General features: G+C 55.7%; 1 protein-coding gene across 2 annotated transcripts in view; it reads right to left on the bottom strand.

The window, feature by feature from the left end:
• Positions 1-21,526, bottom strand: part of OLFM1 (olfactomedin 1) — a 34,999-nt gene extending 13,473 nt beyond the window's left edge. Inside the window, exons 1-4 of one of the 2 annotated variants that reach the window (XM_060101143.1) lie at positions 21,308-21,526; positions 9,534-9,683; positions 4,435-4,590; positions 2,168-2,387 (exon numbers count right to left, since the gene is read on the bottom strand). In XM_060101143.1, the coding sequence (XP_059957126.1) occupies positions 2,168-2,387; positions 4,435-4,590; positions 9,534-9,683; positions 21,308-21,373 (592 nt within the window). In that variant the 5' untranslated portion in view covers positions 21,374-21,526. Of the gene's footprint in view, positions 1-2,167; positions 2,388-4,434; positions 4,591-9,533; positions 9,684-11,631; positions 11,885-21,307 lie in introns of those variants that run through there. The other variant, XM_060101142.1, reaches the window with a different exon arrangement.
• Positions 21,527-25,375: the final 3,849 nt, after the last annotated feature.

The raw sequence follows: 25,375 nt of genomic DNA, 5'->3' as shown, positions 1-25,375 counted from the left end.
CTGGGCACAGTGCGCAGCCCGTGATGTGAATGGTGTCTGTGGACTCACACGGTGACCCCAGGGCACAGGGACTCCTATGCCTTCAGCTTACAGACGAAGAGGCAGCTGAAACGCCAAGTGGTCAGTGCCTTGGCTGAGCTTCAGGGCCACAGAGTGGCACTTACCACTTTAGGACCCTGCCTCCCCCAGATGGGGGTTCTTGGTTCCGTGTTCACCCACATCACCCACCCGAGTGCTGGTGAAAGATGGATCCCCGCCCACCTGCCCGAAGACTCAGCAGGTCCACCTACAGGTCAAGGTCTTTCTGAGCGCAGAAGTGACTGCACTCAGTGGTGGAGAACAGGGCTCCGGGGATCTCTTCATCCTCTCTCCTTACTCCCAAGTTGGCCATTTCAGCGGCCCAAGGGGAACCATGTGAAAGCCCCAAGATCCCAAGCCCTAAAGTGAATTCACCCAGCTTCTAAAAATAGGCCGAGTTCGGACACAAAGGCTGCTCGTCTGGGAAGCACAGAATCCTCCTGGGAAGACCCTTAGCTTCTCATCAGCTGTAACTTTGCCCTCTGAATTTCCATGTGGCCCCTTCGTCCGTTAATGGAAAATGTGAAGGTTTAATCTTGGTTTCCCACTGGTCTACACAGTCTGTCTACCAGGGAATAAAAATGCTACTGTGGAGAAATAAGTAACAAAGAAACCCCCAGGGGCCGAGAGCCCTCAGGGGGAGCGTGGGAGGGTCTGGAGAGAGGTGACGGGAGCTTAGGGTAGAGGGAGCTTTATGGGTAGAAACCCAAGGACAGTGCCCACCAGAAGTATTCACGGAGTCCCATAACCACTAATAAGCCTGATAACCAGTAACACTGCAAACATTCCCGCTGACTCCTGAATGCTGAAATGGGAAGAGCTGGTAGAGACCGTCCAGCCCAGACCCACTCCCCGGGACTGTCCCAGGTCACCCAGTCCCGGACACACCAGGACGTGGGTGCCATGAAGCATATCTGAAAAACCACAGCAGATAAACCCTCATGTGATACAAGTGTACAGATCACAACGGATTCGTCCTAATGCTCCCAGCATTGCTCACTGCCCTCTCCCGGGCGGGGGAGCTTTACTAGGGCGCCTAGAACGGCATTAAAAATAAACTAGATGTGGGAACCTCTTCAAACAAAAAGGTTGGCTGACTCGATCTCCTTGTCCTTTGAACATTCTCTCTCTCCCACTTAATAGCAATGGGGATTTTTTTTCTAAGTATTTGTTCTTTTGGGATGTTTTAAGTTTAAAATAAGGCACTTGTCATGTGTGGGGGGTGGGGGATGAAAAGGGAATCAAGAGGAAACATCAGATAAAACCTAAAGGAAACTTTTTCATAAAGCAGAATTACCCTAAAAGCTACCCTAAGTTACTCTAAAAAGTAAACCATATGAAAATGAATAACCTCTGTGTTAGAGAACAGTGGGTGGAAGGGCCAGCCAATCTTTCCTAAGAAAACCTGAAAATGGAATTGGGATTTAAAATGCGCTATTTAAAAGTGGACTCCGACGCTGACACGTTAAGATTTGCTAAAGCAATTAACACGAAAGTTGGTAAGGTGAGTGGGTATCAACCACAAATAAGATTCCAAGGAGCCCAGGGGCTGCCGGCTCCAGTCCCACCCCTTCCAGGCACCAGGAGGGACTCCCTGGCTTGTTGCGAATGGCAAGTCTTCCACTGTGACGTGATGGATTTTTCTGCATGACTCAGTATCTCAGGGAGCTCCATCAGCCCTCGTTCGCAAGCTGGAGGGAACCTTAAGATGTATGCTTCCCGCTCTATGAAAACGTGTGTCTTAAAAAGTCACCCAACACACACATATGCATGCGTGCGCGCGCACACACACACACACACACACACGTTCTTCAGATGGTAGGTAACATCTAACATCATTTTTCCAGATGTGCAGCTCAATGGGCTCTGTGAGCTGGCCTCTGCACAGGATTGGACAAGGCCCTAGGACAGGTGGCGCCTACTTCCCTTGGCTATCTGTCAAGGTAGCCCTACCCAGGAGCCCTAATCCAGCCATTGCTCGCTGATGCCGGGCGGGCGCTGTCCACTTCAGCACCACTCCCTAAGCCTGAGCGAGCTGAGTGGGGAGGTGGGCGGTGCAGGGCCCCGCCCCGCAGGGTTCTGGGCCTACCTAGTTTTTGCATGCATGCACGGAGCCTTTCTTCAAGATTGGACACTCTGCTCTGAAGTTCATCGTAGTCATAGGCGCCAATTTCTTCTTGCAGCTCGTTAAGCACTGACGTCAGATTCTGGACCTCCTCTTTAAACTGCAATACCAATTTGGCATCGGCCTTGTACTCTTCCAACACAGGTATCAAAGGCCTAAGTTCATCCATTTTCGCTTTTATCGCCTGCAAGGTTAAAATAAGCTGGGTTCAGTGCGATGCGTGCAAAAACTTGTAACACCCTGCCTTGGCCTGGCTTCTCCCTAGGTGAGGGAAAATGTCCACACTCCCGCTTTATTTATAGATTGATTTATTCTGGTCCACAGGAGTTAGAAGAGCATATTAAACAGTCTTCAGAACACCAACATATTTGGGAAAGGTCTTTATTGTCAGTTTAGAATGCAACATCTGAAGGTTACATGCTTTAAGTCACATACACAAAGTTTCTTTTTTTTTGTTTTTTTTTTTTCAAAAAATGCATTGACAAGGGTTCAAACTATTCATGAAATGCATCTGCAGTCGCATGCAAAAGAGATCCTGGTTGTATTCAAGGTTCCTTAGGGGTATGGTGCTAAGTAACGGGAAATAATAGTAAAAATGCAGGGTGCAAAAAAGCTCTCTGGCCCTCTGTCATGGTTACATGGGAGTGGACTGCTTCTTCAGTCACTGCAGCATTGAAAAAACTCTTTTAAGTTAGCCCTGCAAGCAAGAAAATGAAAACTGTTGAAGAACTAGCTTACTAGCCTGCCTTAAACAGATAGCCATTAACAGACAAATATCTTCATGGTCACTTAAAAAGAAAAATCACACTTCAAGGCTAGAGTCAGTCCAGACAAACTGCTTTAACAGCTATGTAGATGCCCTCACAGCAATTTCTGCCGAAAAGTGTTTAAGGCAATTAAAGTGTGGTCAAAGGCAAGGGGCTGCTTTTCTCCCCTCAGAGCCATAGTGCCCCAGATTTGGGAACCGGGACAGAGTGCTTGCAAAGAGGAGCCACCCCACAGATGCTGAAGACACCCTTAGAGGAACCTGAGTCTACCCCAGAGAAGGGAGTGCTGGCCTTACGAGGACAGACACAAGCTCTTTGGGGTCGGGCAGGTCAAAATCTCCTTCCGAGATAATTCTTGATGACACGTCTGAAGCAAGGACATGTCCACCTGCACCCACCAAGAGCAACTGGCTCATTTCTTCTCAACAGAATCAACCTATTATTTTATTTAAATATCGATTTATAAGTTCATTAGCTTGCCATTTCATCTACATAATGTATTGCTTTTACAAGCGAACTACTTCTTGCTTCATGCGGGGAGCATACATCAAAGGAAAACATTAGCATAGAAAGGGCAGGAAGACCTAGGAGCATCAGCAGTTTCCAGTCCAGCGGGGCTGTGTAGTTTGACCCATTTATTTACATCTGGGCTAGGTTTCTAATTAACATGCATGTATACCTTAATTAAGGGGCATATAATTTGTCAATTTAACCATTCTGAAGCTGAGTAAACTCTAGGTGTGTATATATACATATTTGTACATATGTATATATAATTTTAGGTCAAACCAACTCCAGCTTTAGTGTCCAGAGTTACATGGAGAAAAGGAACACTTACTCGGAAGTGAGAAAGATGTTGGCATCTCTCTTCCTTCCCTGCAAATCTACAGTGAGCCTTGTCACAGCTAAATTAGGTCAGATATGAAGAATTGCCCTGAGTGATCCCTGTTCAGAAATGGCTCTAATCAATTAAGCTAATCCTTGGCTAATGTGATTCACCTGCAGCAGCTGTTGAGTCGGGAAGGACCAATCACGTGCCTTCCTAGCCAATCTGCAACTTGGCTGGAGAGGCTGGGACCTGGGGCCCTGGCCTCAGAAGCTAATAGGTGTGAAAACCGCACCTCAACTCTGCCCCTTTCAAGGTGAGTTTCGCCAAACCAGGGTGAGGGCAGGTTTCCAAGGAGTGCTGCCCTTTGCAAGAAAAAGAGCATCCTTGCTGGGTTCCTTCCTGGCCTCAAATTGCTATTCTGGAGGGAGAGTGGGAGCATGAAGGGGAATTATGCAGTCTCAGAGAAGGAGGAGGAGGGGGAGGAGGAGGAGGGGGGAGGAGGGAGGGGAGGAGGAGGGGGAGGAGGGGGAGGGGGAGGGGAGGGGAGGAGAATGGGGAGGGGGAGGGGGGAGGAGGGGAGGGGGAGGAGGGGGGAGGAGGGGGAGGAGGGGGAGGAGGGGGAGCAGCACACATACCTTGAACTGCCTGGCCAGGTGTTGCTTATGACTCTCCTCCACCTGTTTGAACTTGGACTCCAGTCCTTTCATTTGGCTCTCCATCTTCTCCACGTACTGCAAGTCCCTCTGAGTCCGCCTGTCGAGGACCTCTATGGATTGAGACATGTTTTGCACCTGTCAAAAAGGCAACAGATTCAAGGACGGAGCTGCGGCAGGTGCCCGAAGACCTCATTTGCCTCCTAACGAACGACAGTGACCTTTTCCACGTGGCCAGCCCCCTGGGAGCCAGAAGCGGCTCGTGCGTGACTTGCTAGTTAATCACCAGTAGCAGGGATTGTTATGACCAAGAACCCCCCAAACAGAGCAAATTGGTTCGGTCAACATTTCTTCTGCCATCTTCCAGGATGTGTTCTTACAACCAGGGGTGCAGGGACCTCTGGTTCCCTGTTGGTCATAGCTCCAGGCATATGGCTTTGGGTAATTTTTTTCTTCTTTTTTTGGGGGGGTGGGGTGGGCAGGTGATTGTTTCTAGTCTCTTTATTCTGCAGGATGAAATTAGTCAGGCAGGCATAAACACCAACAAAGATGAACAGCATAGCTGGGCTTCCCCCACCTCCAGGCACAGATGTCTTTCCCCCTAAATCTCACTGGGTGTCTCGCTGAGAGGGCTGATTGCGTAAGCACAGTGCTTGGGAAGCAGGGGACTGGGCTCCCAGATTCTGCATCTTGCACGTCATCCATCACATCCCACAGTATCATAGGTAGATGACTGTTCTGAAAACACGTACATTCAGAACAGAGATTCAGGAATCAATCACCCAGCAAATGAAGAATCTCTGTTCTACACCTTTACAGACAGATCTGAACTGAGTCTAGCCTCAAGATGAAACTTTGATATTCAACAGGGTTCCAGAGAGCTTCAAAGAAAAACAATTTTAGTGCAGCCACCTGCCAGTGCATTTTATTTTCAGGAAACTGGCTCGCGCTTCTGTGCCAATGCATTTGGGGTGGCAGGGAGGTGGAAAAGGCTCAGGGTGGCCAAAGTGCTGTTTGGGTCATTTTCTCAGAATCGAATCCAATTACCAGTGGGAAGATACCTCCATAACCGCAAATCTTCATTTCTGTTTTTTTTTTTCGCTGAATTTGAAAATACCCTCCCTTTTTTGGAACTGAATCATTTGGGTATGAGGCTTAGCTTTGCCTGGTCAGTAAAAGAAGAGATGATAGTGTGGTTTGCACTTCTTAAGGTATGTCCTTCACCCCCCGCAAATAAAATAAATGAGAAAGAGCAACCAAAAGGAGGAAAAACTGATACCGCTCAACTCAGCGCTTAAAAGTGCCTGGTATTCTATGGCTTGTTATTTGAAAGTAATGCACACATATTCGGTTTAAAAATTCAGGTTTGTAAAATACAGTATGTGGGTGACTCTGACTCGCTCTGATCCTTTCTGTTTTGATGTTTTAGGGGAAACTGAAATATACTTGCTCTGTTACCTCAGGTCTTCCTGTCCCCCTCAACAGTTTGTTCTGTCACTTTGAATAACTGAGGACTTCTTTTGAGAAAAGCTGTATTTCCCTTTATCCTTCCAGGCCCAGCCCAAATGCCACCTCCTCCAGGGAGGTTTCCCTGATGAGCCAAGCCAGAAGTGGCCGCACACCACTTGGAAACACCATCACCCTGTTGGCACCATGCCTGCATGGCAGTGACCCACACCCTGTCTCAACCGCCTTGCTGGACAACGGGGGGAGGTGGACGGGCCTCGTTGCAAGCGCAAGGCCCAGCACCTAATGCACAACCGTACGGCGGGAGGAAGGAACAAAAATGACAGCTCCAGTCAAGACCCCTCCTCCTCCTCCTAGGGGGATTCTTGATGGACAGCAAAACCCACAAGGCTGCCGGCTAAAACCTGCTGAGCAGAAGCTGCGGGACCCTCGCTGGTTTCAGCCTGGTTCTTCTGCTGGGGCCACACACAGCCCTCTGGGCTGTTCAGCTGCCAGAGAAGGATGCTTTTAACAAATTCAAGAGGTTTTAAATTAAATTTTAAATTTAGAAAACATATTTTAAAGATGCTAAGTCACTCAGTCGCTTTAATCCGTCCCTCCTATGGACTATAGGCTGGATGAGCACCTCCCTCTCCGGCTGATCAGAAAGCAGATCATCAAGCCCCAGGCGACCATCACACTCCTGCATATTCTCTGAGCTCCCCGTCTAGAGGCCCCGCCTCTGAGCGCGTCCATTCCCTTACCCGTAGGATGTGTCCCCGAGAAGCCAACTGAGGAGTTCAAAGTCACACAGCTACCAAAGGCACAGTCCCCCACCCCGCCCAAGGTGGCTGCAGGTGCCAAGCGGGGAGGGGCAGCAGCAACCTGCGCACGCAGCAGACACAGCTGGCCTGGAGGCAACCACTGATCGCTAATACTTATGGGACGTTTCCTACCTTCCAGGCACTGTGCTGAGGCCACTGCGTTATGGATCTCATCTGATCCTTACAAAACTCTGGGAGGTGGGCGCTATTTCAAGTCTCATTTTACACAGAAGGAGACCAAAGGCTCAGAGAAGTTAAGTGCCTTGGCTACTGTCACACAGCAGACAGCCACCATGCAAAGCCCGGACTGACTCCAGAGCCCACACTTTGAAGCTCTGGGCCATGAGCTTCTTCAAAGAGAACAGAGCCTGAGGCCCCTGCCCACCCTTTGCCATGGGTCCTCAGCCCTAACGCGGGGTGACGGCCTGGCTTTCATGAGACACTGGCGCTAGGTTCCTCTCAAGACCGCAGGCCGGTTCAAAGCAGCACCTCTGGGCTTGGGACCGAAGGCTCCACCTTTGGAAGCTCCTCGGGTGGGTTTGGACAGGATGCCAGGCTGGAGATACAGGCACAGCTGGGCCCACAGGCTCACAGACAGAACAGATGCTCAGATGGTGCCCACCGAGAAGGAGAGAGGAGGAGGAGGCTGGGGAAGGAGTGAGGGACGCACAGCCCTGCCCTTCTCGTGCAGCAGCCAGGCCCTCTATACAACAAACGGCTCCTGCCCCGAGAAGTGGGAACACAGTGCCCACGAGGGTGTAAAAGCGGGCTTTAAATGTTTAAGCAGTAACGCTGTGGCGTACACAGGCAGGAAGGAGGCCTCCAAGGCCTGTGCTCCCAGGGGCTCACAGAGCTGTCTGGAACTGACCATGGCCTCCCAAGGGCTTGAGGGGCCACCCCCCAGCTGCCCGAGGCCCCTCCGAGCTCCACCTCCCTCCTCTACAATAATGAATAATTAAAGGCCCCATTAGGCTTCGGTCTAGTCTGGTGTCAATGAATGTTGGTGGAATCTGTTACATACATTTTTCTTTAATTCTTTTAAAGTGATCTGCTGGGGTGGCCAAAGATGGCAGCACAAAAACACACAGGTCCTCAGAGGGGAGCCAGGCGGCAGCTCCTCCTGCCCAGGCCCCTTCCGCACAGCAGGGCCGCGACAGCCTCAGGGACCCCCCACATTCCCCACTGACTTCAAGAAAGGGACCTGCTTTGCCAGAACCCATGTGAGGGTCTGTGCACGAGCCGGGCTTGAACCGAACTAGACAGACTCCGCCGGCTGCCGGGCCTCCCCCAGGGATGGAGGCTCTCCTCCCGGAACAGGCCCCCCAGCGCTCCTCGGCTGATGGAGAAGTCTCGGCTTTACTGAGAGTGTGTGTGTGTGTGTGTGTGTGTGTGTCTGCGTGAGCGTTTATGTGTAACGTGTGTGGTGTGTAAGGTGTGTGTGTAAGTGTGAGGTGTGTGTAGTGACTGTGCATATGTGTGTAGTCTCTGTGTGTTCAGTTACATGTGGTGTATGTACATGTGTTGTGTGTGGTGTGTGTACGTGTGAGGTGTGTGTGGTGACTGTGCATATGTATTTGTGTGCGGTCTCTGTGTGTATCTGTGTGTTCAATTACACGTGGTGTATGGACATGTGTTGTGTGACGCGTGTGTACATGTGAGGTGTGTGTGGTGACTGTGTATACATATTTGTGTGTGTGGTCTCTGTGTGTATCTGTGTGTTCAGTTAAATGTGGTGTATGTACATGTGTTGTGTGTGGTGTGTGTACGTGTGAGGTGTGTGTGGTGACTGTGCATATGTACTTGTGTGTGTGGTCTCTGTATTTGTGTGTTCAGTTACATGTGCTGTGTGTGATGTGTGTCTGTGTGCATGTGTGTACGTGAGCATGTGTGTGTGGTGTGGGAGGTGTGACCCCTCTCCCGCAGGGCGTGAAGGGGCCTGATGTAAAACGCACCCTCTCCCTGGGGAGGGCGGTGAGTGCAGCAGTAGGGCCGCCGTTTCTCCTTCTCCCCTCAGTGACTCCCAGGACAACTGGTGCTCAGGTTACCTGAGACCCCAGGGTTCCTGAGTGGAATGTTCCAGGTGGCAGGTTGCCAAGATCCATGGGGAGTGCCAGCCTCTGTTGGGGGAGGAGGTCGCGGGCCAGGTGGGAGGCCGGCCCCGGGGTTGGCCGGCTCCCTGCTCACTGGCTGTTTGCCTTGGGAGAGTCAGTCCACCTGCCTGGACCCAGATTTCCACTTCTTAAAACGGGGTGAAAATCTCACCACCTTCACCTGGCTCTTGTGAAGATCGAATGAAATAGCGGATTCAAACCGCAAGTGTTGTGCCCAGCTGGGTTACAAAGGTGATGATTTAATCTGCTTTTGCACCGGGAAGGCAGCCACGGGCATGAACGTCTGCCCTGGCTGTCGCTGGGTCCAACCACTCAGCAGCGGGGCAAAGATCCCACCCAGCGGCCCTGCTTCCGGGCTCCAAGGGAGCTCTCCCAGGTTCTGCTGGGCGACAGCTCGGAGCCCTCTGGACCACAGGCTGTGGGCGTGACCCGGAGATGGTGGTGTGGGGGAGGAACCCCAAATGCTCCCTTGCTAAAGCCCATGTGGCTCCCAGTGGAGCTTTCGCCTCCTCCTGGGCAGCCCTGGGGGAGTCTCCGTTCCTCCCTCCCTCCCTCCCTCCATCCATCCATTTCATTCATTCACCAGTATTCCCAGTGGGCCATGCCAGGGAAGAATGAGGTCTTGTAGCTGGGATGGACCCTGCTGCCGGCGTGGGCACACAAATGCACACGCACGCACACGCACCCTGCATAGACTCACCTTCTCCAGTAGCTGCCTCAGCTGTTTCGTGCGGGCATCCCGTGAACACATGGTCTGCTGGGGGGCGACCACCGTGCAGATACACCTGCCCTCACTGTCCTGGGCAGAGCTGTACACCTGCCAGCTCTCCTCAGGGTTGGTGGGCAGCACCTGGAGAGCAGGTGGGGCGAGGGAGAGGGAGGGAGAGAAGGTGAGACCAGAAAGCAGCGCACCGGGATGACCGTCCACGTCCAGCCCCCAGGAAAGGGCAGAAAGAAGCGGTCCAAAGACATGTGCCGACCGTGGGGAGGTACAAACAGGGAGGAACACAGACGGTCTCCCATCAGGATCCCCAGGGCTGGAAGGGAGTCAAACAGGCACGACTCTTTAAAACATTTTTTTTTAATTCAAGGGATTTTTAAATTTAGGGGATGTTTGGAGTTTTGGCATCTGACCCAACTGATAGGTTAGGTGGAAGGGAGGGGTGACCGGAGATGCACGCTGGTTGAGGAACAAGGCAGGAAAGCAAGTGGCTGGTTGACTCACAACGGCACGTAATTGAGAAATAATATCTCCTCCCGTAAGGTGAGCAGGGGAGGCTGGCGCAGCCTCTCTCTGCTGCTCCCGGTACTGGGGAAGCAGCAGCGGTGGTACAAGCCGGGATCCAGCAGCCTCTCAGCCCAGAGCTGCAACGACCCCGAGCCCCAGCAGTGTTCCCGCTGGCAGTCTGGTGAAGGCTGCCTGCAAAGATGCTGGGCTTCAACTCTGCACAGGCTGCCACCCACTAGCCATTGGGCAGATGTCACCAAGTTGCTGGTGACATGTGGGGCAGGGGTCACACCCAACCTCAATCCTGAGGTGTGCGCAAGGACGGTCACGAAACCAGAGCTGCACATGGCTGCTGACATGGTGACATGGCTGGTGTCACCTTGCAGCTCAGGTGGTCCCGCCCATGTACATGGGGGCAGACAGACACCACTGTCCGAAAACACCCCGAGTACAGACCCTGCAGCCTGCCCTGTGGCCTCAGGTAGTCACCTCCCGGCTATTTTCAGCGTTGGTATGGGGAGAAGTTGGGTGGAGGGAATCCACAGTAGATACATTTCATTTCATTCATTTCCAACCCCAGGAGCTCAGGACCCAGAGGCAGGTACAAAGTCATCAGCAAGAAAATGCTGCATGCAATTTTTGAAAGAGCACGTGAGGTGAACGCATGATGATCTTAGAAGGGGTCACCAGGAGACCTCCTCCCCGAGCGCTGCGCCCTTGACAGCCCAAAGGGAGCGCGAGAGGCAGCGCGTGTCCTTCACCTCTCCTTTTGGCTTAGAGGGAGCAAGGCTGAGGCGCGCCCCTTCCTTCGCCGGCCCCGCCAGCGGCCGTTCCCCGGTGGTTCAGGCTCAGCCTCCGCTCCCGCCACCACCTAAGTCAGTCCAGGCCAGAGGCGGCCCTGGCCGCTTCCCCCCTCCCCCAAGGCATCGAGAAGCTTTTGGGTCGGCAGGGTGGGAGGAGGGCGCGGAAGGCGAGGGGCGAGCCCCGCAGCTGTGGCTCCCCGGGCCCTGCCCGGCCCTTCTGCACCCTCCGCCGGCGGGGACCTTGTGGATCTCCGCATGGGGATGGGGAGAGAAGGACGCCTTGGGACTTTGAGCGCAAGAGCTCCGGAGCCCGCCCGCCCGGGCCCCACTCCGGCCGGTCCAGTCCGGCTTTTGCAAAGTGGGGCGGGCTCAGTTTCCAGCCCCGGCTGGACCCAGCCAGACTGGGGTCCACCGCGTCTCTACCCCTTACTTGCTGAGTGACCTTGGACAAGTCCCCAAGACCCCTGCTTCAGTTTCCTAACCTCATCAACAAGGGACTTATTCGTTGAATGAGAACTCCAAGCCTCTGAGTCCCTGGGCAGGCTCCCCGGCCCCGCGAGGGGACCGGGCAGAGGCAGGAAGCGCCACACAGAGGGGACCGCGGTCGGAGAAGTGGCCGAGGCTGGGGTGTGGGGAGCAGGGTGGCCCCCGCGCGTGCCCTTGCCCCTGCGCCCGGCTCCCCCGCGCGGCGCCCTCCCGCCCGGGGCTGGGGACCGGGAGGGAGCGGGCGAGGAGGCCCCGCCAGGGCGGGCGGCGGGCGCACTTACGCCGGTGCTGCGGTCGAGCGTCCCGCCGCTGGCCGCCGAGAGCTTGGTGGTGTTGAGGCCCACCAGCGAGGGCAGCGTCTGGGACATCCAGTTGGTGATCATGGCCATGGTGCTGAGCACAACCCCGATCTTGAGCAGCGGCACCGACATCGCGCCTGGAATGCCTCCTGCGCCCGCGCCGCGCCGGCGCCGGCTCCGCGCCCCGGGCAGCCTTCAGGCGGCGGGCTCCGCGGCGGGCAGGGGCGCCCGGCCGTGTCCCCGCGCCCCCTCGGCCCGCCGCCGCCCGCCCGCCGCAGCCGCCGCCGCCGCCCCTCGAGCCCCTGCCATGGCCGCGCCGCCCCGGGCGTCCGGGAGAGTGGCCGCCCCGCCGCTGCCCACCGTCCTCTGCCACCCGCCCGCCGCCGGGATGAGCCGCCGGCTCGGGCTCTGAGCGCCGCGCGGGCTGCGCGCGGGGGCCGCGGCCGGGAGGCGGGGACACGTCCGGGCGGCGGCCGACGCAATCTGCCCAGGAAATGGGTGGATTTTTCCTCTCCACTCCGGCTCCCCGCCGCCCCCTGGCTGCTGGCAGCGAGGCCTGCAGAGCCCCGTCACCATGGAGGAGGGAGGGGGTGGCCCGGGAGGAAAGACAGACCACCCCCTCCCAAGTCGTCAAAATCCGCCCGCGCAGACGGCGGCGTCCCTAGCGCATGGGCTGGCTGCTGCCCTTCCACCCTCAAGGTCGCCGGCCAGCGAGCCCCGGGCACCCCCCTGAGACCCACCCCACTCATGCCCAGGGCCTCCGCCCCGCTGCTGGGGACCTGCTTGGCGGTGGCTCCAGGCTTCCTCCAGCCCGGGAGCCCCCTGAAACCCAGCCAGGAGGGCGAACTCTTGGCGGGCTCCGAAAGCAGCCCCTGGTGGGGGGTCTCGAGCCCCAGCGCTGGGGGAGGGGGCTAGGGGAAAGGCCCTTCTGGGAGCCCGGGACAGCCAGGAGCCCTAAGGCCTTTGCTGGCAGAGGTGGCACCGCCCAGTGTGGGCTCCTGGGTCCAGGTGGGCATGCAGCAGGGGTGCAGAAGCTGGGTGTGGGTTTGGGGCTCAGGCCTCCGAGCAGGGTTGCTAAAGCGGCCCCACCCGTGGTGAGTGTGGTGCAGGTGGAACCCTGGTCAGGGGCCTGGGGTCTGTGGCTGGGGGGCGGGGGGTGTCCTCACTGGCTCTCCGGGTGGGGGGGGGGGTCTGATGCCCAGGCAGAGGGGCAGGGCAGACTGGCACAAGTCCCCAGCCCTCGGCAGCATCGGTGTCAGGACACATGTAAGTCTCCTTGGAAGCGCAGGCCTGACTGGGTCAAACATCTTAATAGCACTTTAGAATTTGCAGGAGGCTTCTAACGGGAGATGAAGGGTATTTCCTCCAGGCCTCCCATTAAGCTTTTCTCTGCTCCGTCCCCCTATGTAGCGGGGACTCAGTTACAGCCAGGATGGTCCTGGCCTGAGCATTGGTGTGAGACCCATGACCTCAAGGGGCTCCTTTGGTTTGTTTTCCTGGTTAATGCACGGATCTGTGGCAGCCTCTGGGTTGGAAGCAGCAAATCTCACCAGCTGGGGAAGGGCGCCATCTCCCAGCTCCAGCGGGTACTGCAGGCTCTGCTCCGCGACCGCGGTGCTCTGAGTCCCGCCCGCTGGGTCTGGGGGGGCGGACAGCAGTCCCCCACTCTCCGCCTTTCTCCTTCAGTGAACGTTAAACACCGATTTAGGGCCGCAAGCTGTGCCGACCCAAATCACTCACACCCGCTTCCCACTGCAGAAGGACATGGACCACTTATTTTGTTGGAACAACTTCAAATCCAACCCAGTCCAATCTCCAAAACCTCACGCCGCCCATCGCGGAAGCTGCAGGTATTTACTTATCACCTACTATGTGCAAGATGTGGGGTGCAGTGGCTGCAGACCCCAGATCAAAACCACGACACGAGGTACAGCCTGCTGTAAACCCCAGGACAGAAGCAACAGCAACGCGATAGATCAGACTCCGGGCATGGTGCGTGAACGAAAACTTCCCTACAACCAACCGAGCACATGCATCGCCAAGAGAAGCATCTCGGAGTGGACACTCCGTGTACAGACTCTGGGGCCGGACAGCCTTGGTTTGAGCCCTGGTTCTGCCCCTTACTGGTTGTGAGACCCTGGCCGAGGTAATTAGCCCTTCTGTGCCTCGGTTTCCCCATCTGTAAAACGGGTTTAATAATAGCAGGATGTGTAAGGATTCAGTGAGTCAGTGCAGGAGCAGACACGGCAGCCAGTAGGGCTGCCCATGCTCGCCATCCCCGCTTTGCAGAAGACCAGAGGTGCTCAGAGGGGACACTCAGCTGAGCGACTGGTACGAGAGCCTGTGACGGAGCTGGGATTCAATGCCCCTGGACACCTCTGCCACCTCTCCAAAGAGCTGCTTTTGGCTAAAGACCACACACAAGAGATGCTGTTGATACAGACATACAAATGAGGAAGAGGTATTCCTGGACGTGAAAACAGCTCCCAACACCCAGAGCTATGTTCTAGGAAGGTGAGCTCCAATCGAGCAGATACAGAGAATTCAAAAAAACCTCTCCTGATCTTGAAGAACTTTTGATCTGATTTCATGGCAGTCATGTCCCGTGGGATTTACAATGGGTACTCTAAATTAGAAGAGTGCCAACCTGGCTGGGTTGTTCAGGGGAGGAAATGAAATCCAGGTCATTTACACCGATGAAGCCAAGTCCTGCTCCAAAGACCTGCTGGAGTCTAGACCACCCAAGGGTTGAGGAACGCCTTCAGCTCCCCTGGCCCGGGATCTCTCCCAGACTCTCCAGGGGACAGGCAGTTAGGGCCGGCCTGGAGATCTGAAACCCCCTTATCATATTTCTCCTGAGCTTGCAGTCTTGATAGGGAGCCTAAAAGGGTTTACGGCACCCCCTGAGGCATGGCTGAGAAGCAGTCTTTTGAAAAGATCTGGGTTACTCACACTGGGCTTGCCAAATGTGGGCTGCACCTTGGAATTCCTACAGCTCCCTGGGCACTAAGCTGACCCCAGGAGGTCAAAGCATTGAGAGGGATGGGAGGAAAAGCTGACTCACACCCCCACCCCCATGCCTTTAAATCCTAGTCATCATCTCACTACCTGTCAGTTCTCTATAGAGAATTGAATAGATGCACTGTTTTCGCCCCTCCCACCCACCAGCTGACTGCCTGAGGCCCACGCTGGCCTCCTCCCACACCCTCTGCTCTGGCTCTAGAAAGTTCCATGATCCTTTCATAAATGTTGCCTCAGACTGTCACATCCAGACAATGGGAGGGAGGCCCCAGCCCCACCTTGTCTTAGTTGCCCCAACAGAAATGGGGTCCAGTTCGGGAGAGGCACAACAGGGACAGGAGAGTTCAGCAGGCACCTGGCCCTCCGGGCTCAACGCATGGCTCCCGGGGCCCCACAAACATGACCATTTCCTATTTTCTGGGTAAGGGAACTCATCATAACTAGTGGAGGACGGTCTGGTTTCTATTGAGTAAGTAATCGATCCTGACATGAATTAGAAGGTGGTGTCATTATAAAAACATCTAAGAGTCAGCTCTGGGGTCCAGCTGGGTTAGGGTTAGGAAACACCCCAGAATGTAACACTTGCTCAGAGCAGAGGACTTGGTGCTGCCGGATTCTAGAGGCTTCCACACGTGGCCACTCCCCGGAGCACACACTCCGCCCTCAACACATCACCAGCATCTCAGACCAGCGAGGACCCTCTGCGTGTGGACCCCAGACGTGGCCTCAGAAACCTCAGCCCCTCTACCAACGGGTGGTGTTGACTCTGGAGCAATCCCTCGAGTTGCTTATGGGGTGACTCAACCAATGCCCTCTCCCCAGAGGCCACGCACCACTGATTCCACCTGTGCAGAGTCACCATGACAAGACTTGGGGGCTGGACTGCCTGGGTGGGGCACAGGCACCCACCCATCAGAGAGCAGAAGTGTTTACAATCCTGAGAGCCCTCCTTTGAGTCCTGCTATGCTGTCAGATTTACAAGCAGCATCCTGGAGTGATGAGTAAAGTTATTGATAATATTTATGAATACACCTCTGTTCTTTTTGACCCTCAGACCCCCAAAGCATCACTTGAAGCAAGTGGGAGTGACTTTCCTGGGTGCAGAAGGGGAGACCCTTTGAGCAAGGAGGAGCCTTCTTCGCAGTGGTTGCCCCATAATTATACATTACGCCAAATGTAACAAACAGCGTAGCCAGGAGCACAGGTGTGTGGGGCGATTTGGAGATTTAGAGGTTACATCAGCTAAGAAGGTCTGTGTCCTTTTTCTTAATTCCTGGATCTCAGTCATCAAGCAGATGCTGGGAGATTTGAGGGGTGCGGGGCTCCCTGCATGAACCTTTAGGCCGGAGAGAACCGAGGCGGGGCACCCAGTGCACCCTTGAAGGCGCCCTCCACCTCCTGGGGTGAAGGGGCTTGTCCGGTTCACCCAGCCTCAGTGGCAGGAAGCAGACCACCCCCAAGGGGTCTGACACCCACCCCACCCCACCCCCAGGCTCTTCCCCTGCGAAAAGCCAAGCTCCAAGTTCAGAGCAGGCCGGGCAACGGGCCACACAGTTAGAGACACGGCTCTCAAACCCTCTTCCAAAGGCCGTATGAGCTGCCGTGACGGCACCAGGTGCCCCCTTTCTTACTGGTTCTCAGTGGTGTTGAGGCGTTTCTCTACTTTTGATTCTTCTCTCTCCATCTTAACATGAACTCGGGTGTCAGACAGACTGTGGAGCTGCATCTGGGGTCTGTCACCTACCTGCTGGGCCACTGGGCAGGTTACTGACCACCCGTGCCCCCCTCTGCCCCTTGACCCTCGGTTTCCTCATTTCAAGAGCGAGGACAATAACACAGGGTCACTGGGGCGGCTTCTACCCGACCCAGATTAAGCTCCTGGTGTGTGTGTGGGGGGATGTTTGACACTTGATGACACTCCAAAAATATTAACCCTCGCGACTGGTTTTCTCCCTAGTGCTTTAAGCCCCTTGGCAGTTTCTGATAGGTAATAATCTGAAAAAATGAAGAGACGTGGATTTTCCTGTTCCATTTTCTCCCCCCTTACCTGAGCCATGGGAATGACCTCACGGCTGCTGCTTCCGGCGGGGGAGAGCATCTACAGGGCACCTCTCAGAGCCGAAAAGCGGCTCCTGTCCCCAGCAGCACTGGTCACAGCTGGCGTGTGTCTAATTCAGTTTAGCCAGTAATTAGCTTTGGATTACTTTACATGGGATGTTAAATATTGATTACAGGGCCTGATAACTTTAGTAATAAATACAACCCAGGGCAGAAAATTACCTTTCTTTTTAGTGCGGAGAGCTAAAGTGAGTGGGACAAGGGTGCAAATTGCTTCCGGAGATGAAGCAGCCGCCTGGTGCTGAGTATTTACAGCTCCCGCCCCCCTGCTGGTACACAGCCTTCTCCCTGAAAACGGGAGCAACTCTCTCGTGCGGGCTGTTTGCGTGTCTGGAGATGGTCTCTGGCCAGCCCCCGAGGCAGCGGCCAACCTCAGTGCAAAGACGGGATCAATCCCATGTATGCTGAACTAACCGGTTTAGGAAAAGACCCCCATGGTCCTGAACCCCCCAACTCCCTGGACCACGAACACCCCAGCATCCAGGGCACATGTGGGCCTAAAATCTGGGGGACACGAGGGGCTGGGGCACATGAACAGGACATCAGTGGGATCATTGGGCCGAAGTTTTGATTCAAGCAGGTGACAAAATTCATGCTTCCGTCTGAATGGACGGTTTTATTCTTGTTCAATTTGTTCAGGGCAATGGGTTGGGGTCTTCCACTCGGGCTGAATCTGAGAAGGAGAGAACGGATTTGAAGTGACGGGGCTCTGAGGGGCTAACTCCACGCCAGCCTCTCTGTGACACCTGCCTGTCCAGACACAGCACCCATCACCCACCCCCACCTGCCCGCCACCGAGTCCACTCACGTCTCTTCTCAGGTGCTGACACCTGCACACAGCTAACCAAGCTCCAGAAGAGCCCACAGCAGTCAGCCCGTAAAGCCTGAGGGCACACGACAGCCCCAGTAACAGCTGGCGCTCAAGGGTGCCCTGTGCTCATTCACAGCTGGAACCCCGCCCTACCCCAAGGGGTCGGGGTCCTCATGTCATTAAGAAAGACCACTTCTGGCTTGGGGACTAGTCAGACGAGATCCACTTCACTCCTGAGATAAAGCAAATCCCTCAACCCTCCTTTGTCGAACTCCAGATACAAGAGCCAAGGTTCTGGGCCCTTCTCCATGCTGCAGCATCTGTGTGCAGCCCGCTTCTGCCCACCTGTTCCTTCCCATCTTCTTGCCCCGGCTCACCCAGGTACAACCTTGGACCCCGCGCACATGGCACCCCTTCTCCAAAGCGTTCTCAGCTCCCTCCACTCTGGCCCCAGAGCCCTCATGCCTCTTAAACAAATGGATACGGCAGAGCCTTAGGTCTCCCCACTAAGCACATGGCCTGGATGACAGACAGCTGTACTCAGCATCGCTAGCCCAGCTTTGACTGAGTCAAGCCCGACCAGCTGGCATCTGAGAGCTGCATGTAGCAGGAAGGGAGGGCAGGACCAGAGTGTGGGTTTGGAGGGAGGAGCCATCTTCCAGCACCAGCTAGCTTCATCCGCCTTGTTTTAAAATGGTAGACGTCCAGGCTGAAGCTCAGAGCCTTTCTCAAGGCAACCAGACAGTGGCTGGTGGGACGGGGAAGGGGAAAGGCAGCCGGGTCCAAGGTCATGGTCACAGAGCTGCCCACCCCTTTCATGCCATCACACACGGGGGATGACGTGCGTCTCTCAAGGGAAGGCAAGCTGGGCTGGGGTGGGCGGGGCTCAGGCACCCCCAGCGCTGCCCCCCGCCCCCCGCAAGATGAGAGGTCAACTCCTCTCCTGCATTCTGCTGGGAAGCTCCGAGGACACTTCTCAAGGAGCTTGAAACACCAGCCTTTCATTGAAAATCACAGAACAAGACCCAGTCAAGCAGCTTTCCATCTGAGGACAGAGTTCATCTGGGCCACAAACCTGGTGCGTCGTAGGCCATCCATCACTAGTTGGCATTTGACTGAGTGGCTCATCGTAAGCACGCTGTCGGGAGAACAGATGGCCCGGCCATGTGCTCTACAGTCCCCCCTCCCCCCGCCCGTCTGCCTGAATCCTTCGAGCAGCGCCTGTGAAGTGCAGGTAAAACCCATACGTGTCTCACTTGTTCCCATTTGGACGGGTCCTAATGCATAAACATGGTGGCCCTGGAACCTTGTGTCCACGTCCCTTGGAAGGGCCCTAAGACTGAGGGCGCCGCTGTGGGAGCAATTTACCTAAAGTGGAAGAGGGAAAGGGTGGAGGGGAGACAGACACAGCTCAGTCACCGCTGCTCAGCTCTCCTTTTCCTGAAGCCCAGAGGTATTTTACTCATCACCCATGTAGGCAGCCTTTCTCCTGACACCATGCAATGTGGCTTCCTAGGATCGAATTACTTCGGGATCTAGAAAGTGAGGTTCTTAGGTAGGGGTGTTCCCAAGGAGCTCTCAGATTATTCAGAGCAGCCCAGCCCCGTACCCACACCCATTCCCAATCCCAGTCCCTGCCTTAGAGGTCACTGATAAAGGTGAGAAGCACCTGACCTGACCCCGAGGAAGCCCACCTGGGCAGGACCGGGGTAGCCGGGATCCCTGGAGCTGGTGGCTGAGCCAGCTACTCTCTGACCCCTTCACAGATTTGACCTGGTTGGAGAGATTTTCTCTAGGTGAGCCTTTGCTCCAAAATCCCACCACAATTAGGGATACGGGGCTCCCAATGGAAGATTCTGAAAGCACAGCCTCAGAGGCAGGCGCGGGGAGGGCGGGGAGGGTGTTGAGGAAGGCATTCCCCTGAGAGATGCCACAGCTCAGGCTTCAGAAAGAGGAGCCTTCCAAAGAAAACAACTTCGTTTGCCTTCCTGGCCCCTGGAGGGCCTGGGCTCGGGGAGCTGACCAGGGTCCTGAACGGGATGGTGTGGCTGCAGCCGCGTGGGCAGGGGCGGGCCACATTCAGATGGTTGGCGCCGCCAGCGTGGACAGGCGAGGGCTCTCACCACCGAGACAAAGCTTCCAACTGAAGCTGAACCAAAAGTTTCTTCCAAGACCAGGGGATCTTTAAAAAGACTGAGAAGTGAACCTCTGGAAGAGGGCGGGGAACAGCTCAGGGAGCATGCAGGTGAGGAGGCCAGCAGGGCTTGGAAGGCCCAAGGGCAGCCACTTCCAGGGCCACCCAGACCAGCCGTCTCTTTCCCGAGATGTCTAAGTAAGGCACACGCTGCCTGGCTCCACGTCTGTGGGGTGCGCGCTTGTGGAAGAGTGTGTGTGAGTGTGTGTGTGCACACGCATACATCCAGTGTCCATTCACAGAGCACGAGTGTGCCCCTTGGCCAGGCCTTCCCTTCAGCCAAGGAAACTTCACTCCCAGAGACCACGCAGAACCGCTCCCGGGGGCCTGGCTGATTGTCTGCAGGGCACCAGCAGGGTCTCCAAGGTGGGACAACAGACCCTTCCGATGCTGGGGCGGAGGCTGCACTTCCCGGCAGAGCCAGGGAGCCGGCAAGGGCTTCAAGGCAAAATGAGGGAAGCTTATTCCAGAGCCTTCTCTCCTGTGATCTACCTCTCACCCTCTCGTCTCTCCTTTGTTTCCTCTTTTATTCTGAGAGGGAGGGAGGCACGGAGGGAGAGAGGGAAGGAGGGTCGGGGCAGCTGGCTCTTGGGGCCAAGGCGCTGGCAGCCCATCCACTTCCTGGACTTGCAGCCTCTCTCAGCACAGACCGTGGCACAGTGGCACCATCCAAAGGGCATTTTAATGTCACTCTGAGCAGCCTGGCTCCCGAAGCTGGCAGCCTCTTCCCAGCACCCTGGTGCCAAAGCAACACCTCCAGTCCGGCGCTCCCAGACAGCCCTTCTTCTCCCAGACGTGCCAGCTCCGAAATGGCATTTTTAAAATGGAGAATACCAGCCGGAGACAGGCTCTCTAACGGCACATTGTTCAGGGATGGCGAGCCCACTTAAAATGCCCAGCGGTCCCCACACACGCCTGCCACTCACACTTCATGCCGCGCATGTGGCCACAACGGCCCCCCAACCCTCCACATGGAGCCCACAATGCACCCCAGCCCCAGACGCGCCCCCTGCCCTCCCCGGTCTTGTCTCCGCGGCACCATTCCCACCGCCAGCCCAGGGAGCCCCAAGGGCAGCATTATAGCCAATGCAGGATGCTCCAGAAGAGGGATGCAGGGGGTGCGAGTTAGGTCAGATCCACCTCTGAAAATGCCAGGGGCTTGGACATCCTGCTCTGTCTTCCTCCCAGGTGACAGTAGCAGCCGAATGACGCCCCCCGCCCCCCAATGCTGCCCTGTGAACTTCTCAGCAGGGAGTGGTCGGCCAGGGAGTCCAGGAGGGAGGGTTCAGGGCTGAGGGTCCTGGGGGACACGGCAGCTCTCTCGGGTCAGCCTTCACCCCTTCCTCCACCCCAGGTGCGGCTGGCACTCTGGCCCTCTCCCCAACCCCGTGGTGGCTGGGCGCCCGGGTAGGGGTGCCGGGCCGCGCGGTAGCTGCTCCCCGACTTTGCCGGGCTCCCCGGGGCCGGCCGGGCGCCTCGCAGGCAGGGAGGAAAATGGCGTTGGATGCACGTACTTGAGTGAGTTCAGTGCCCATCAGGATGAGGAAGAGGAGGCTGAGGAGGTTCCGGGCCGGTCGCATGTCTCGCGAACACCTCCCACGTCCTGGCGTGCGGGAGCCCTGGGCGGCCGGCGGCTGCGTGGACGCGGACGCGCTCCCGGCTCTGCTGGCTCCGCGGCGGCGCCCGGTGGTGTCCCTGCGCCTTCAGCACCCGGAGCAGGCGGCGCGCGGGGTCTGCTGCGCGGAGCCTCTGCGCTGCATCTCGAGCGCGTCGAGCGGCTCCGCGGCCGCCCGGCTGGGCGGGCGGCGGCGGGCTGCGGGCGGGCCGCCCCTAGGCCCCTCCTCGGCCCCTCCTCCTAGTGGCCCCGCGCCCACAAAGCTGGGGCGCGCAGCTGGGCGGCCCGGGTGCCAAAAGTTTGCTGGGGAAGGGGAGGGGCGGGGGGCGCAGAGGGCCCCGCGCGCCACGCTCACGCGCGGGAGTGGGGAGGGCGGCGGCGGCGGCGGCGGGGAAGCCGACCGGGACAGGATGTGACATCAAAAAGGCGGGGGAAATTTAATCGGAGAGAAAACTCCACCCTGGCTGGCCGCAGTGGCGGCGGCGCTCCAGGGCCCTGGCAGCTGGGATCGGGACGGAGGCGGACGGCGCTGGAGACCCGGGCCCCCCTGGACTCAACGAGTGGACGCGGAGTGGGGATGGGGAAAGGCAGCTGCGGGAGGTGACCTCAGAGGCCACCCTTTAATGAGATAAACTGAGGCTGAGACCCAGGAAGGATGATTGGCGGTGGGCAGGTGGGGGGTTGGTTAATGGGGGGTGTTCAGAGCTAGAAAGTGGGTCATCTGGCACTGGTCTCCTTCCTCTCCTTCTGCGGTGGCTAGCAAGAGGGCGAAGAGGGAACAGACACTGCGTGCTGGGGCTTCTGTCCCCAGGCGGGGCGTGTGGGTGAAGGTCTGTCCTTGTTTTCACGGTTCGCATGCATACATGGAGGTGGGCACGCACAGGCCCGTGGGTCTGCCCTGGGGTGTGTGCACATGGGTTCAGATGGAAGCCAGACACAACTCTGCGTACCCAAGATGCCTTCGCTGAACCAGGAGCCTGGGAGAGTGCGGTGGGCTTCCAGACCACCGAGCCCCGCCCATTGTCTTACCCCCAGGCCTGGAGATCACACCCTCCAGCTGGTGAGGAGATGTGCCTTCTCCCTTCCCCCGTCTCTGCGTCACCCCCAGGCTCTCCTTTCACATGTACTCCCACCCCAGATCCAAGTCTTAGACGCCAGGGAGCTTATCCTGGGGGCCACATTTTCCATTTACATCCCCCATTTGGGGGGAGAAGTCCCTAAGCACCTCTGTTTTCTGAGAAGCTAAGATGGCAATAGGTATTTAGAAACACTTTCTGGTCCCGGGCTGGACTTTCTGGTAGGGAGTGAGCTTCCCAGCCCTGGAGGTGTTTAAGCAGAGAGAGTTCCTGTGGGATGCCCCCAGGCTGAGTGGATCCTGGATCTGAGATGAGATGGGGGGAAAGGTGAGGTACAGCTGCGGGGGGCCCGTTTCTCTCTGCCCTTCCTCTGTCTGATTTACCGGCGTGTTCTCCTTCTCCTCAGGCCCCATGGCCTCTGGGTTCCTGGCGACCCATGAGAGACGCTGCATTTGGAGCTGGAGGGGCTGGTGCCTGGTCCTGGCTCTTCCTGGGAGCGGCTCTCTGAGCCTCGTTTCCACTCCTGTAGAATGGGCTTGAATGATGCCGTGCTGCATGTCTCACAGGCTGTTGACAAGATCAGGGGCAGGAATGGGTACAGGTGTTTTATAAGCCTGAAAGGACGATGAGGAAGGAGCTGACTGAGCATTGCAGTGCCCCAGACTCCACCCAGTCTCTCCCTCAGTAGCTGCCAGGGGAGCAGAGATGGACAGAGGCTCGGAAGTGTGGGCGGCATGGTCACGGAGCTGGGATGTGACCCAGTCTTGGGGTTTTGTTTTATGGACGGGGGAGGAAGGCTGTGTTGATTTCCTCAGGTGGGCTGAGAGCTAAGATGTAAGAGTAGCCAGAATTGCTTTCTGTTTTAAAAATCATACAACTACAGCAAGTCCCCTACATACGAACGAGTTCTGTTCCCAGAGCGCGTTTGTGTAAGTCTAATTTGTTTATAAGTCCAACAAAGTTAGCCTAGATCCCCAGCTAACACAATCGGCTAGATAGTACTGCACTGTAATAGATTTATAATACTCTTCACACAAACCATACATAAGAAACAAACACAAAGAATAAAGAAAACGTTTTTAATCTTACAGTACAGTCCCTTGAAAAGTACAGTAGTACAGTACAACAGCTGGCATCCAGGGGCTGGCATCGAGTGAACAGGCAAGAAGAATGACTGACTGGAGGAGGGAGAGGAGGAGGGAGATGGTAGAGCTGAAAGATCCACAGCAATAGGAGACGGAGAGTGAGCTGCAATTTCACTCACGTTGATGGAACTCAGGTTCGTGTCTTTGAAAGTTCGCAACTTGAAGGTTCGTATGTAGGGGACTGACTGTATGTGAACCAGTAATTCCATGTCTGGGCAGATACCCAAAGGAGTTGACAGCGGATTCTCACAGAGATATTTGCACACCCATGCTCGTAGCAGCGTTACCCACAACAGCAAAGAAATGGAAGCCCGTGTCTGTTGATAGATGAATGAATAAACAAAATGTAGTATGTTCATAGAATGGAATATTATTCAACCTTAAAAAGGGAGAAGATTCTGACACAGGCTTCAAGGATAAACCTTGAGGACATTACGCTGTGTAAAATGAGCCAGTCCCGAAAGGACAAGTGTTGTATGGTTCCACGTACATGAGGTATCTAGAATAGGCAAATTTCAGTTTGACAGATCTGAAAGTCGATTCGAAGTTACCAGGGACCGAGGGAGGGGAGGATGGATAGGGAGTAATTACCTGGTGGTACAGAATTTCTGTTTGGGGTGACAAAAAGGTTTGGAAATAGCAGTGGCATTTGCACAAGATGGGAAATGTCATTAATGCCACTGAATTATACTTAAAATTTTACTAAGTCTATTTATATATTTTACTATATTTTTTACCACAATTAAAATAATAATGTGATATACCAAAACCATTGAATTGTACACTTTAAGTGGGTGAATTGTATGGTCCGTGAATTATATCTTAAGAAAGTTGTTTTAAACAGTTACACAGACTCGTTATTTTACTGCTTTAAAAATTAACATACAGGGGCTTCCCTGGTGGCGCAGTGGTTCAGAATCCGCCTGCCAATGCAGGGGACATGGGTTCGTGCCCCGGTCCGGGAAGATCCCACATGCCGTGGAGCGGCTAGGCCCGTGTGCCACAATTACTGAGCCTGCGTGTCTGGAGCCTGTGCTCCGCAACGGGAGAGGCCGTGACAGGGAGAGGCCCGCGCACCACGGTGAAGAGTGGCCCCCGCTCACCGCAACTGGAGAAAGCCCTCCCACAGAAACGAAGACCCAACACAGCCAAAAATGAATATAAAATAAATAAATAAATTTAAAACATTAACATACAAAGAAGAATGTAGCCACAGCAGCAAAAGCCCACTGCCCAGAATAAGCGGTGCTGTGGCTGGGTGGTCGTGATAAGACATTTTTCCCGTGCAGAGGTGCAGAGGAAATACCAGGAACAAGTGTCGGATCATGTCCCCTAAAAGCAAACCTGACCCTTGCCGTGCGGGGATCACCCTCCCATGCCCGCCCCTTCTGCGGGATGAGGCAGCCCTTACCTGCCAGCTGTGAGCAGTGGCGGGGGGGGGGGGCGGGTGCGTTGCATCCCCAGGAAATGCCCAGGATGTGCCAGGCTCACAGGCTGGAGGCAGAGGACAGATGAGCGGAGCTAATGGGAGGGCCTGTCACCCCCACAAGCAAGGAAATCCTAGCTTGCCCTTGAACTTGACAGAGGATGGGAAAATGAAGTCAAACTGAAGATGGTGCTAACTGAAAGCTCGTTTATCTTCACGGCACAAGCTACAATCTCCTGGAAGAACCCTGTAATACGGAAGAAGAAAAGTCTGCACGGACCCTTCCCCACCTGGAGGTGGACGCGCCTCTGCCCCGGGCT

Source organism: Mesoplodon densirostris, chromosome 6 (assembly GCF_025265405.1).
Source record: "Mesoplodon densirostris isolate mMesDen1 chromosome 6, mMesDen1 primary haplotype, whole genome shotgun sequence".
Classification (NCBI taxonomy): Eukaryota; Metazoa; Chordata; class Mammalia; order Artiodactyla; family Ziphiidae; genus Mesoplodon; species Mesoplodon densirostris.
This window is presented reverse-complemented; position numbering and strand designations above follow the sequence as displayed.